This window comes from Podarcis erhardii, assembly GCF_964252035.2.
Source record: "Podarcis erhardii genome assembly, chromosome: 11".
Taxonomy (NCBI): domain Eukaryota; kingdom Metazoa; phylum Chordata; class Lepidosauria; order Squamata; family Lacertidae; genus Podarcis; species Podarcis erhardii.
This window is the reverse complement of record NC_138501.1, coordinates 9,642,883-9,657,394: the sequence shown is the minus strand read 5'-3', so window position 1 is coordinate 9,657,394 and position 14,512 is coordinate 9,642,883. Positions and strand designations below refer to the sequence as shown.

The window sequence follows — 14,512 nt, the reverse complement described above, 5'->3', positions numbered from 1 at the left end:
CCAGGTCAGAAATAGCATTTAAATAAAGATTATCTCTCCTGAAAACTAATAACTGTGCTGTTTCCCTGTTTGTTCTGCCTTCAATTACAGTATTGTGAGGGCAAATATAAGCTTTGGATACGGAGAGAGAGCTCTGGTTCTTTTATATGTTTCTCTTCAGGGTTTCTTCCTTTATTAAAGAGTGTGTTTTTAAGAAACTTCATCACAAATGTAACATAGAAATATAAACATATTTCATACATTATAATACTATACAACTTATAAATATATTAGTTATAAGTGCAACGTTGATGTCTAATACACAATCACATCATCAGTCATTAACTAGAGCTAAATAATACTACAGTCCTGAGAGGAAAATAACCTGAGATTAATCATTCCCTAACTCATTTGTATTTCATCTGTGCTCTTGGCTCTTACACTTCCCTCAACAAAAGGGATGGATATGCTGGGTGGTATTCAACTAAGTTTTAATTAGAGTAGATCTGTTAAAATTAATGAACCTAAGTTAGTCATGTTCATGTTTTACTCTGAGTAAAGCTTAGCTGAATACCAACCACAGAGTATTGCACTCTATTGGTTCAATATTAGAGAAACAAACTCAGCAGGGAGGGCAGAAAATGTGGTAGTCCCCGGAAATGACTGGCAGAATCTGAGACCAGGGAGAAGAGTTGGTGGAAGAAGATTGGAAGAAATTTAAAGATTATTTACAGAAACATTGTAAAATTATTGAATGTTAAAATGATGTTGGAATGAAACGAAGCGGTTTTAGTAATAAGGTTAAACAGGAATATGTAAAAAGGGATTGATATTAGATGAAAATATAAAGTTATAATATGTGAAGATAAAGAACTAAGATAAAACAAAGAGGGTAAGGATTTGCTGAATTAACTATCTGAACTGGAATACAAAAAAGGGAGGTGTGAGGAAGTCATGAAAATAAGTAAATGAATTGTAAGATATAGAAAAAGGGACTTATTTTTAACTGTTTTTATTTTTTCTGTAATTTGTATTTTTTGTTTTTTCCTTTTATCATTTTTGTAACCTTTTTCTTATTGAAAATTTAATAAATATTATTTTTTAAAAAAAAAAATAGAGGCAGGAAACGTCCAGACTAGTGTGCTGGTGCACTTATTATTTTTATTTATTTATATTTTTATTGCTGAATTTATATACCACCCTATACCCGAAGGTCTCAGGTTCACAGAACAAAATCAGAATATGAAACCACAAAATATATAAGCAAAATTAAAAAAACAACCCAATAAACCCCACATTTTAAAAGAGAAAAAAAAGAAAGAAAATGTGGTAGTCCCACACAGCTGTGTGTCTGTTACAGATATAAACTGGACAAAAATGAAAAAGAAGAGCCAGTCATTTTTATTTTTATGTTTAAAAATCAAATTTAGATGGAAATAATTCTAATGGAGAAAACTGCTGCAGAGGCATCTTGAAGTGCAAGGTGCATATTCTGGTCTTCAGTCACAGGTAGCTTGTCCATACTTTTTAAAATTTACAGTGCTGTGCAGAGCTGTAGATAGCTGCTTCCAGATGATTTTGGCTTTCAGCCATACTCTTCAGCTCGTGTGGCCAATTGTCTGGGATGATGTTCATCAATATCTGGAGAGCCACAAGTTTTCTATCCTTGCTGTAGAGTAAAATAGTAAAGTGGCTGATTTTTGTTCCACCAAGGGAAAATATCTGCATACCAGTTTATTGTTGCACATTGTTTCTAAATTTAGTGTTGTATATTGTTTCAATTGTCTGTTTTAACCATATTTGCACAGCAGTTTTTAATGTTGTGAGTGTCCCCTATTTAAGAGGCTTCTACTCTGCAGCCTCTTATAGTTGTTTTATCTGCGAGTCTTTCAGTTCTTATGCTCTTACGGCTGTTTTAACTGTGTGTGTTTGTTGGTTTTTAGCTCTTATCTATTTTAATTATTAGTTTTTTATCTATCCATTATCTGTGTTTAATTTTATATTTTATTCGGATGTTTTATGCCTGTTTCCTTGTCCTCATTTGCCCTAACAATTATCGGTCAAAAATCCCAACTGCTATTTTATCTATATGTTTTTCTTAATCCTGGTCTGTGACCGTAATAAAGTTCATTCATATCTGCATACCTGCATTTCCCCCCTTGCACAGTAAAAGGCAATTGGTTTTAGCATTTTTATATTGTACAACACTTTCAAAGTGTATATCAAATGACAGCATAAAATATGATAAATAAATAAATATTGACAGAGCCCCTCCATTATGAAACAAGCATAGGAATACGGGTAAATGCTATTTCTCATGTTCACTTACTTGAATAGGCTGAAATGATAAGCACAATGTATTGGAGGTTTTAAAATGTGGAAGGCTACAAATATAGTTCCCAGTGGAGGTGAACGTGAGCTGGAAGTGAAACTGAAGAAGCAAGCTAAGTCGATAACCATTTCTGGGCTACGAGAAAATCAGGCAAAACATCTGTTGAAAAACAAGACCGAGATGTATTTGAAGGAATAGGCAAACTGTCCTCTGAGTAAGCAAAACTTACCAGACCAAATAGGTCTGTAATGCTTGTCCTTAGAAAGTTGCCAGTGCTTTAAAAACACAGGGAAGAGTGGAGGAGCCAAGAGAATAAATGCGTTCATTAGTACAGTAATACTGTAGTATATACCCCAGCAAAAAAATGTAGATAAGAAAGCTAGGACTCAATATATATATATACACATATACATATACATATACATATACATATACATATACGTGTGTGTGTGTGTGTGTGTGTGTGTGTGTATGTGTATGTGTATGTGTATATATATATAAAATGTTTAGCCGTTTAGTTGTGTCCGACTCTTCATGACCCCATGGACCAGAGCACGCCAGGCACTCCTGTCTTCCACTGCCTCCTGCAGTTTCGTCAAACCCATGTTCATAGCTTCAAGAACTCTATCCAACCATCTCGTCCTCTGTCGTCCCCTTCTCCTTGTGCCCTCCATCTTTCCCAACATCAGGGTCTTTTCCAGGGAGTCTTCTCTTCTCGTGAGGTGGCCAAAGTATTGGAGGCTCAGCTTTCAGGATCTGTCCTTCCAGTGAGCACTCAGGGCTGATTTCCTTCAGAGTGGCTAGGTTTGATCTTCTGGCAGTCCATGGGACTCTCAAGAGTCTCCTCCAGCACCATAATTCAAAAGCATGAACTCTTTGGCGACCAGCCTTCTTTATGGTCCAGCTCTCACTATGGTTCTCCCAGTAGCGATGTATGGAAGTGAGCATCTTAAAAAGCAGAGACATCACCATACGGACCTTTGTTGGCAAGGTGATGTCTCTGCTTTTTAAGATGCTGTCTAGGTTTGTCATCGCTTTTCTCCCAAGAAGCAGGCGTCTTTTAATTTCGTGACTGCTGTCACCATCTGAAATGACCATGGAGCCCAAAATATATACTGTATATATACAGTACTGTAAATATGTGTGTGTGCGTGTGCGTATGTGTGTGTGTGTGTGTAACAAATGAAGAGCAGAAGTGGCAGCAGCATGTCACGATTTATCTTGGGCCAACCAGCCCTGGGGGCTGAGAGAAGGTGCCCAGTGTAGTGCCCAGTGCCAATACATCACCAGGCTCAGGACTAGAGGAAGCCACATGGCAGCATTGCCACTACAGTCATGCCTTGGAAGTCGAACAGAATCTGGTCCGGAAGTCAGTTCAACTTCCAAAATGTTTGGAAACCAAGGTGCGGCTTCCGATTGGCTGCAGGAAGCTCCTGCAGCTAATCAGAAGCCGTGGAAGCCACATCAGACGTTTGGGTTCCAAAGAACGTTCGCAAACCAGAACACTCACTTCCGGGTTTGCGGCATTCGGGAGCCAAACATTTGACTTGCAAGGCGTTCAACCTCCGAGGTATGACTGTGTTTAGTCACGTGTCAAAAACTCAAAATGTATATGCCACTTTATTGCAATAACACCTCAAAGTGGTTTACCCAAAAAATAAAATAGTAAAATTATCAAGAAGCAAGTTTAAGGCAGGTGTTTCAAAACATTCAAAAGATAATGGTTATCAAGAGGAAGCAAAAAGATTAAATCACGTGCCAGCATTTTCCTTGCCTGGATAGGCTTGTTTCAACAATGTTTTAAGCAGGAAAGAGCATTGCCAATAGGCAGAGAGTTTTACAGTTATCATTTCCAGTAATCGTGAAATGAGTATAATGTAAACCCTGTAACAGTCACAGTTCTGCAGATCGAAGTGGCCAGGATAAGGCAATCACACAATTAAACTGGTCCCAAGTTGCTGCTAATCCTAACACCTTGAACTTGGCCCAGGAGCTAATCAGCAAGGAGGGCAGATCTCTTGAGCAGAGGTGCTATATTGCTGGCAGGGTCTTAATCCTGTCAGAAACTATACTGCAGCACTCTGTACTAATTTTATCTCCTGGATCAAGCAGGGATCCTACCCACCCACATTATTGCAACACGGTGGGGGCGGCCTTTGAATGCCATTTCTCCAACACTGGAGCCATGCCAACAGCAGCCGCCATGCCAACATCAAGGGTGGGGCAAGAAGGCAGCGCCTCACCCCAGGGCCGGATTTAGGTTTGATGAGGCCCTCAGCTACTGAAGGTAATGGGGCCCTTTATATGTCCAGCTGTCCTTTGTCAACAACAAATTGTCACTGTTTTTTGTGTTGAATATGGCGCTGTGGGTTAAACCACAGAGCCTTGGACTTGCCAATCAGAAGGTCGGCAGTTCGAATCCCCACGACAGGGTGAGCTCCCGTTGATCGGTCCCAGCTCCTGCCAACCTAGCAGTTCGAAAGCACGTCAAAGTGCAAGTAGATAAATAGGCACCACTCTGGCGGGAAGGTAAACGGCGCTTCTGTGCGCTGCTCTGGTTCGCCAGAAGTGGCTTAGTCATGCTGGCCACATGACCCGGAAGCTGCATGCTGGCTCCCTCAGCCAATAAAGCGAGATGAGTGCCGCAACCCCAGAGTCGGTCACGACTGGACCTAATGGTCAGGGGTCCCTTTACCTTTACCTATATGCTATATGATAATTTATGAATCCATTCTGGAGCCCCATTCGCAACCTGAAAGGAACACAATCCGTGTCTGCGCACACATGGATCATGATTCGCCGCTTCAGCGCATGCCCGTGACGTCATTTTGCGCATCTGTGCATGTGTGAGTGGCAAAACCCGGAAGTAACCCTTTCCGGTACTTCCGGGTCGCCACGGGATGCAACCTGAAAAAACATATCATAAAGCAAACGTAACACGAGGTAAGACTGTATAAAGAAATGAGCAAACCAGTTATATTTTAGGGAGCAGGCTAGCAGGCGGGGCCCGTTACTTACATCATAGGAGCCTACATAACACAAAACACTGTTGCTGTAGGTAGGTTTTATTTTGTTTGTTTTTTACCTTATATTTTGGAAATGTACATCCAGGTTTTTTTCTTTAATTTTTTTGGGAGATATAGCTTGTTTAGCTTAGATAGAAATCCAGCACTGCCTGCATATTGGTTCCATTCATTTCGTGGAGTTTCCTTGACAAGCTGATTCATGACTGGGTGTGTTTCAGAAACAGCTCCCTGTCTAGAGTCTTCTTAATCACTCTCCTTTTTATGACAGGCAGTGCTGTATAGTGGTTAGGATGTCAGGCTGGGATGTGGGAGTCCCAGGGTTCAAATCTCCACTCAGCAATGAAGGTCCCTGAGGAACTTTGAGCCAGTTGTTTATTTTTCAGCCTAACCACGTCACGTGGCTGTTGTGAGGGGGAAACGCAAGGGAGGAAAAGCAGAATCTAAAGGAAAAGTGAAGTAAATAAGTCAATTTGTAAAATGCAGGTAAAAGCGAAAAGCTAAGTAACAACTTGGGATGCGGGTGGCGCTGTGAGTTAAAACACAGAGCCTAGGGCTTGCTGATCAGAAGGTTGGTGGTTCGAATCCCCACGACGGGGTGAGCTCCCATTGCTCGGTCCCTGCTCCTGCCAACCTAGCAGTTTGAAAGCACATCAAAGTGCAATTAGATAAATAGGTACCGCTCTCATGGGAAGGTAAACAGCGTTTCTGTGAGCTGCCCTGGTTCGCCAGAAGTGGCTTAGTCATGCTGGCCGCATGACCTGGAAGCTGTACGCCAGCTCCCTCAGCCAGTAAAGCGAGATGAACACTGCAACCCCAGAGTCGGCCACGACTGGACCTAATGGTCAGGGGTGCCTTTACCTTTAAGTAACAACTTACAAGTGACCTGTCCTCTAGCCAAGCTATCCTATATGTGGCCATCTTTCTCCATCTCTATGGTGGTAAGATGCAAAGGTCGAAATAGGACCTCTGTATCTTTAGCACGTTTGCAGAAGAGGGGCAAGTTATAGCTTGCCAAAATCCTGCCTTCAATACAACTATTAAATTTTGGAGTCCCCCTTTCCAGTTTTGTGTCTGGTCACCGTATTCCAGTCTTTTGACCTGTTTTCTAAAAATAATATTTAAGCAAACAGAAAGAAAAAAACAGAGTTGGGCAATGCCTTCAGCAGGACCAAGCTAAAAGGCATGGAAATGTGGTGTGCTTTAAAGTTCTCCACAACTCTACATCAGGCGAGATGCTACACAAGTTAAGGAGCGGTTGCAGGACAAGAAGAAGAAGAAGAGGAGGAGGAGGAGGAGGAGGAAGAAAGATTGAAGCTGGATCAAAATAAAAAAAAAATTTCCTTCCAGTAGCACCTTAAAGACCAACTAAGTTAGTTCTTGGTATGAGCTTTCGTGTGCATGCACACTTCTTCAGATACATGTATCTGAAGAAGTGTGCATGCACACGAAAGCTCATACCAAGAACTAACTTAGTTGGTCTTTAAGGTGCTACTGGAAGGAAAAAAATTTTATTTTGTTTTGACTATGGCAGACCAACACGGCTACCTATCTGTAACTGAAGCTGGATGTTATAGCCATAAAGTAGTAATAGTAATAGTAATTTATTATTTGTACCCTGCCAATCTGGCTGGGTTTCCCCAGCCACTCTGGGCGGCTTCCAACAAAGATTAAAAATACATTAAAGTCTTCTGATAGATATTGTGCAATCCATATGCTAGACTCAGTCTAATTCCCAGGTGATGAGATACCACGTTCACGTTGATGATGTTGCAAAGCATTGCACCCACTAGGTGAAGACCAATGCTAAAGCAGATTCCTAGTGAAGAATCAACTTTACCGCCTGCTGTGCTTGTGAGTGACTTCTCCCCCTCCAGCCAGAAGTGTTTATGTATCTTGGGGAGGGGTAGGAACCAGTCAGCTCAGAGAGATTAGAACTGATGGGTTGTACCTCTGCAAAGCATTTCCCAGCAGAGGAGCTACTAGGAGCCGTGTATTTGTCCTGTGGTGCTCTAGGCTAGAGATACATACATATGCCCTTTTTCTGTTGCTATAGTTACTCCTTGTATGTTTGGAGTACAGGCAACTACACAGAACAGCCGAAAGAGCCCTCCCTTGCAAACTGCATTGGAACTAAAGGTCCTTTAAAAAAAACGACAGGAAAATGTATTGGAAACAAAACACCAGGTAAGTCTGCTTTTTTTTCTCCTATAACTGCCTTGACTTCAAGGAGACACCTTCTCAATCTTTGCATGCACAGAGGCAAATTCTAAGCAAATTTTAGACACACAAAAGCTTGCTATTTGGCTCCAGCGAGAGTAAATGGTAATTGACAGAGCTGTAGAAGGCTTTACTAATTAGACTACAAATGTATTTAGGAAGCAGCTGCCCTGGTGATATTATGAAACAGAATGCAGCTGTTAAACTAGGATTCCATGGATGTGCAGGATAGCATCCTTCATTTGGCAACAGTGGTGGCTGAGCCATTCAGCTGCTTTACTCTAGTTTTGAAGAGTAAGATTCTCAGCTTGAAGTCTCATTGAATTTAGTTTTGGCTTGCAGCACAGTACAAAAGCATGTCTACTCAGAAGTAAGTCCCGCTGAGTTCAATGGGGCTTACTCCCAGGTAAGCAGCAAGAGGATTGGGGCCTCACTCCTTAGTGGGTGCTAGCTATCTAAGACATTATTAGAGCAGAGCCATTGCAATCAATGCATTTAAGTGTTTTTAGTTGGTCTACTCTTGAGTATGACTTATGCCGATTGTCACACAGTGTGTTTAGTATTGCATTCTTTACCTTATGATTAAGGTGACATTCCTATGTACTAACTTACACCATGAGACATTTTATGGGATATTGTTTGAGTTTATTATGAACTACTTTGGTGTTTCTTGTTTGTAAATGAAAAAAGAGCATGAAAACCTTTTTACTAAATAAAGTACCTGGGAGTCATGTCCCATTGAATTAAATGGGATTTACTTCTGAGTAGACATGCCTTGGCATGTACCTTTCTCTCAAGCCCTTTTCTATATAAACTATTTCTTCTGATTTTGCATTTCTAGGTTTATTTTAGCAGTGACTCTGGCCTTGCAAAGCATTCACTTTGGAAAAGGTGAGAAGCTCCTTCTTCTAATGTCTTTTTTTTTTTTTTTTGTCTCAACCACAAACCTATACCATCTTATTTTTTTATCACCTTGTCTTCTATAAGGGTCCAGGCAAGAGCAAATACAGGATACTGGAGAAATTGCTGATGCCACAGTCCCAAAGGATAACGTCAGAGACCAACTCACAACATTAAATATCTTCAATGAGATGAACCAGAGTTATGAGAGCAGGAAACAGCTCAATAAGCCAATAGTGCCTTTCATTGGTCTTACTGAAAGTAGGTAACAATGTCATTTGCCATCTTTATGCTGCCAAAACAATCATTATATACTGCAGAGATGGCCTGTGGCCCTTGCGATGTCATTGGATTCCAACTGGTCCCAGCCATCTGTATTTGCAGAAATAGCAGAGACAAAAAGTCTGGTATAGAGTTTTGAAATGTATATAGTCTTGAGCAAAGGAGGCCCAAGCTCAAATCCTTGCTCTGCCACCAAACTTCCTGGGAATGCAATCCCAGATATGTTTACCTGGAGGTAAAACCCATTGTGTTCAATGGGGCTTCTTTCTACCTAAGTGTTTTCAGGATTGCAGCCTAATTTTTAAGCTATCCTAGCTCACAGGGTTGTTGTGAGACTAAACTGAGGGACATCTCTAAAGCTCCTTGCAGGAAGGGTGGGATAAAAATGTAATAAATGCACATGTGTCCATTGGGAATCTGCTGTCAATTAACCCCAACCCTTGTGCCATATCTAATTTAATACTCAAATGTTCATGGGTGCCAATTCTGTGGCTATATTTTATGGTGGTTCAAGCAGTTTTTATGCTGTTGTATATCTGAACAGGGGGACGCGGGTGGCGCTGTGGGTTACACCACAGAGCCTAGGGCTTGCCGATCAGAAGGTCGGTGGTTCAAATCCCCGCGACGGGGTGAGCTCCTGTTGCTCGGTCCCTGCTCCTGCCAACCTAGCAGTTCGAAAGCACGTCAAAGTGCAAGTAGATAAATAGGTACCGCTCTGGTGGGAAACGGCGTTTCCGTGCACTGCTCTGGTTCGCCAGAAGCGGCTTAGTCATGCTGGCAACATGACCACTTGGCCAATAAAGCGAGATGAGCGCCGCAACCCCAGAGTCGGTCACGACTGGACCTTTACCTATATATATCTGAACAGGATAATAATAATAATAATAATAATAATAATAATAATAATAATAATTATTTCTATTATTTTATTATTTATTCCCGAGCCACTCTGGGCAGCTTCCAATAAAATATTAAAAATACAATAAAACATCAAACATTAAAAACTTCCCTAAACAGGGCTGCCTTCAGATGTCTTGTAAAAGTTGTGTAGTTCTTTATCTCCTTGACATCTGATGGGAGGGCGTTCCACGGGGCGGGCCACTACCGAGAAGGCCCTCTGCCTGGTTTCCTGTAACTTTGCTTCTTGCAGTGAGGCAACCACCAGAAGGCCCTTGGCGCTGGACCACAATGTTCTTACAGGAAAGTGCTACAGTTCCCATGTAATATGTTTATGGCTTAGGTCAATCATTGAGCTATATTGAGCTATATCAGAAATACTCTTTCTAGCCAGAGATAATAGAAGAGCATGAGATGTTATTCTGCTATTAATGTCACATAAAAACAAGGCCATGTGCTTGTTAATTTTATTTCAGTTCATTGTGTTCAGCTAAACCATGGGTAGGCAAACTAAGGCCCGGGGGCCAGATCTGGCCCAATCGCCTTCTAAATCCAGCCCACGGACGATCCAGAAATTAGCGTGTTTTTACATGAGTAGAATGTGTCCTTTTATTTAAAATGCATCTCTGGATTATTTGTGGGGCCTGCCTGGTGCTTTTACATGAATAGAATGTGTGCTTTTATTCAAAATGCATCTCTGGGTTGTTTGTGGGGCATAGGAATTCATTCATTTCCCCCACAAAAATATAGTCCGGCCCCGCACAAGGTCTGAGGGACAGTGAACCAGCCCCCTGCTGAAAAAGTTTGCTGACCCCTGAGCTAAACTATAACCCATCAGTAATCTGCAAATCCAGGACCAGTCGTTGTTTCACAAACATTTGTTAGAGGGTCATAAGAAAAATCTGACTTTCATTCTTTTTGGCAAATGTCTGTCATGCTACTTTCAAAGAAAACCCATTTATTTAAGTGGTGAGTGAGGTCTGCTTCTGGGAAAGTGGACTTATATGAAGTCCACAAGCTTCTTCAACAGAGACATGCCAGGGGGTTGCTGCCTGGCCACTGAGTAATCCCTGGTAGTGTGCTTTTAATCCTTATCTAAACAAACTGGGCTTAACTGAGCAAACACTCTTAACAGGCAGCTAATTTTATTGTCCCCTCAAGGCCAATAAAAATCAGATCTTTGGCAGCCAGGGAGACTTGGTGGAACAAGTGAGAATGTAGGTTCAAAGAGGGTCTGCTTCTTAGTAAACCGTGGAATTATTCACTTCCAGGTAAAACACTGAAGCGGGATTGCTGTCAAAATGGAGGAACGTGCATCCTGGGCAGCTTCTGTGCATGCCCCCAACACTTCACTGGCAGATACTGTGAATATGATCAAAGAAAGAGGTAAGGAAACTGACTGGGAGACATGGAGAGATGTGGTTTGTTTATAATTAAGGTCAATTGCTGGGGAAAAGAACAGCGAATTCAATGGAAAAGCTTTTGATGCAGCAGACACAGAGGAGGGGAGGCACGGGTGGCACTGTGGGTTAAACCACAGAGCCTAGGACTTGCCGATCAGAAGACTGGCGGTTCGAATCCCCGTGACGGGGTGAGCTCCCGTTGCTCGGTCCCTGCTCCTGCCAACCTAGCAGTTCGAAAGCACGTCAAAGTGCATATAGATAAATAGGTACTGCTCCAGCGGGAAGGTAAACGATGCACTGCTCTGGTTCGCCAAGACAGCTTAGTCATGCTGGCCACATGACCCGGAAGCTGTACGCCGGCTCCCTCGGCCAATAAAGCGAGATGAGCGCCGCAACCCCAGAGTCATCCGCAACTGGACCTGATGGTCAGGGGTCCCTTTACCTTTACCTTACCTTTGTACTGCTCACTGGAGGCTGGTGCTCTTTGGCATGTTTAGGATGGAAGACAGAGCAGGATTTCTAAACCAGAATTGCTTATTATTTTATGTTATGTTTTCTGTGGACTGCTGGCCTGGGTTTAAGTTTTTCCTATGCTGCTGTTTTAATGATGATGATGTTGATGATGATAACATGTCGATATTAATTAATTCTGAACCTTCTGATCTGTCCTTGGCAGCAACTGTGGCGTGTTCAAACACGGACAGTGGATACGAAAGAGTTGCCATCTTTGTCGGTGTGCTTTTGGTGAACTGCACTGTCTATCTCCACGAAACTGTGGTAAGGTGAAACTTCAATCTATTGTTTTGCTAATTTGCTATATATTGATGGTCCTTCATCATTCTGACTTGTCACCAGTGAGCTTAGCAACAAAGGTTATTTCAATGTAGCTTCCTTTCTCCAAGCTATTTGAAACACTTCCAAATAAAATGTCACAACATACCATAACACTGGGGAACTTTCCCCTATTCCTAGTTTTAAATTTTCCTATCCCTCTAGCTGAATATTTGATGGAAGCAGAAAATAAGGCTCAAAAGGTTTCTTGCCAACAAAATATAGGCATGTAGAGCAATTTAAGGAATGGGTCATGTTGGAGTGTTATTGTTGTTTAGTCATTTAGTCGTGTCCAACTCTTCGTGACCCCATGGAGCAGAGCACACCAGGCACTCCTGTCTTCCACTGCCTCCCGCAGTTTGGTCAAACTCATGCTGGTAGTTACAGATAGGTAGCCGTGTTGGTCTGCCATAGTCAAAACAAAACAAATTCCTTCCAGTAGCACCTTAAAGACCAACTAAGTCAGTTCTTGGAATGAGCTTTCGTGTGCATGCACACTTCTTCAGATACCTGAAGAAGTATCTGAAGAAGTGTGCATGCACACGAAAGCTCATTCCAAGAACTGACTTAGTTGGTCTTTAAGGTGCTACTGGAAGGAATTTGTTTTGTCATGCTGGTAGCTTCGAGAACACTGTCCAACCATCCCGTCCTCTGTCGTCCCCTTCGTCCCCTTCTCCTTCTGCCCTCCATCTTTCCCAACATCAAGGTCTTTTCCTGGGAGTCTTCTCTTTTCATGAGGTGGCCAAAGTATTGGAGCCTCAGCTTCAGGATCTGTTCTTCCAGTGAGCACTCAGGGCTGATTTCCTTCAGAATGGATAGGTTTGATCTTCTTGCAGTCCATGGGACTCTCATGAGTCTCCTCCAGCACCATAATTCAAAAGCATCAATTCTTCTTTATGGTCCACCTCTCACTTCCATACACGACTACTGGGAAAACCATGGCTTTACCCGTGTTGGAGTAGTTCAGATTAAATTTTAGCATAATGATCCCTTCTGGCCTCAGAAATCTATGAAAGCCAGTCAGTTATGTGTATCTGTTATTTAAATGTCTTATCTTAACAAAGTTCATTGAGCAATTAGGCTACATCAGGAACTAACTCCACACTTGCTTGACTGCTAGTTATATGTAAAATATATGCTAAAAGCGTGATCCTTAATACATCCCCCACTAAATAATGATTCTCCCAGTTCAATTAAGTGCATTGTAAGGAGCAGGAGAAGATGTTATTTCGGGGAAGAACTTCCCTAGTTGAATTTCTGTCTGTCCTGAGGCTGTTAAAAGTACAGAAGGACTGTCTCCAGCATTAACTAGCTTGGGAATCTCCATTCTTAATGCCTTTATTTTGAAAGGTAGCCCCACTAATCAGAGTGTTCAGTATTTTTTCCTCCCTATAAATGGTTTAGGAAAGAGTATGGCTTTAAACTTAGAAGTTCCAGTGTAATATATGTGATCCTTGTAGGTTTGGGGTATTAATCTATTTCCTTTACTTGTGAGAAAAGGGTTAAAAATAAAAGGCATTCTATTAACTTCCTTGTGGTTTATATTTACATTTGATTATGCTGTGATTAATGCCTGCAAGAGCTGATAAGTTGGCTCACAAAGAGGTCCGCATTTGCACCTCTCAACTGAGAATGGGATCTGTGATTGGCTTCCAACAGATGTTAGCTTTAGCTTAAGTACTTGCAAAGAAGCAGAGGAAATTGCACAATCTGTTGAAATTCTTTGCAGAGAGGTCCCCCTGTTAACAAACTAACCATTTCTATTTTGTTTCTCAGCTGTAAGCGAGGAAGAGGAATGGATCCATTTACTTTCAAATGGCCAAAGATTAAAGAAAACAATGGGCTGCTTCTTCCTAGGCTGGTTCTTTGCACTCTGTGGACTGCTCTACCTGTTGTGAAAACTCTTTTAAGACTGGTATTCATAACCATGATTTGCCTTATGATGGTGCTTGCCCTTCAAAAGAAGGAAGACTAAACGCTAAAACAAAGGACAGTGCTATATATAAAATTTATAGTGCCAGTTGTTGTTTTAAACTCCCAGTTCAACTTTCACAGTAAACTCAACAAACCTCACTTCTGCAATGTCCACAGAAAATTGCTCAAGAAGTAAAGAGGGGCTGAAACTTAACATTTTTGCTTCCAAGGATCAGGAACCTGCAGGTTTCCAGATGCTGTTGGAGCCCAACCATATCTGGGAAGGCCGTAGGTTTCCCATTCTGATGTCGGTCAGATTGCTAAATCTATTTTTTAAAAACATAATATTTATTAAAAGTTTAAAGATTTCAGAAAAAAGAAAAAATATTTACAATACATAAAAAAGAAGAAGAAAACAAAAACAAGAAAACAATACATCCAGAACAAAAATAAAAGCAAAAACAGTTGAAAACACATCCAATTTTTCCATTTCTTTGTCTTTCATTTACTTGTTTCATCGACCTCCTCACACCTCCCTTTTTTGTATTCTAGTTATTAATTATTTCAGCAAATCCATTCCATCTTTCTCTGTTTTCTGTCATAAAATTATCTTAATTTATTTTAACCTTATCTTACCATTAATACCATAAAACTTATTTGTACTTAACTCCTTAGATCATATTTTCTACTCTCTGATATAAGATTGCTAAATCTAAAAAGGACATGCTGCT

At 41.3% G+C, this 14,512-nt stretch overlaps 1 protein-coding gene across 2 annotated transcripts in view; it reads left to right on the top strand.

Annotated features, from left to right (window-relative positions):
• Positions 1-14,095, top strand: part of LOC309352187 (cryptic protein-like) — an 87,343-nt gene extending 73,248 nt beyond the window's left edge. For both annotated transcript variants that reach the window (XM_081880609.1, XM_081880608.1), the window contains exons 5-10: positions 7,391-7,521; positions 8,396-8,445; positions 8,542-8,715; positions 10,905-11,019; positions 11,713-11,813; positions 13,644-14,095. In XM_081880609.1, coding sequence (XP_081736735.1) covers positions 7,499-7,521; positions 8,396-8,445; positions 8,542-8,715; positions 10,905-11,019; positions 11,713-11,813; positions 13,644-13,765 — 585 coding nt within the window. In that variant the 5' untranslated portion in view covers positions 7,391-7,498 and the 3' untranslated portion in view covers positions 13,766-14,095. The remainder of the gene's footprint in view (positions 1-7,390; positions 7,522-8,395; positions 8,446-8,541; positions 8,716-10,904; positions 11,020-11,712; positions 11,814-13,643) is intronic.
• Positions 14,096-14,512: the final 417 nt, after the last annotated feature.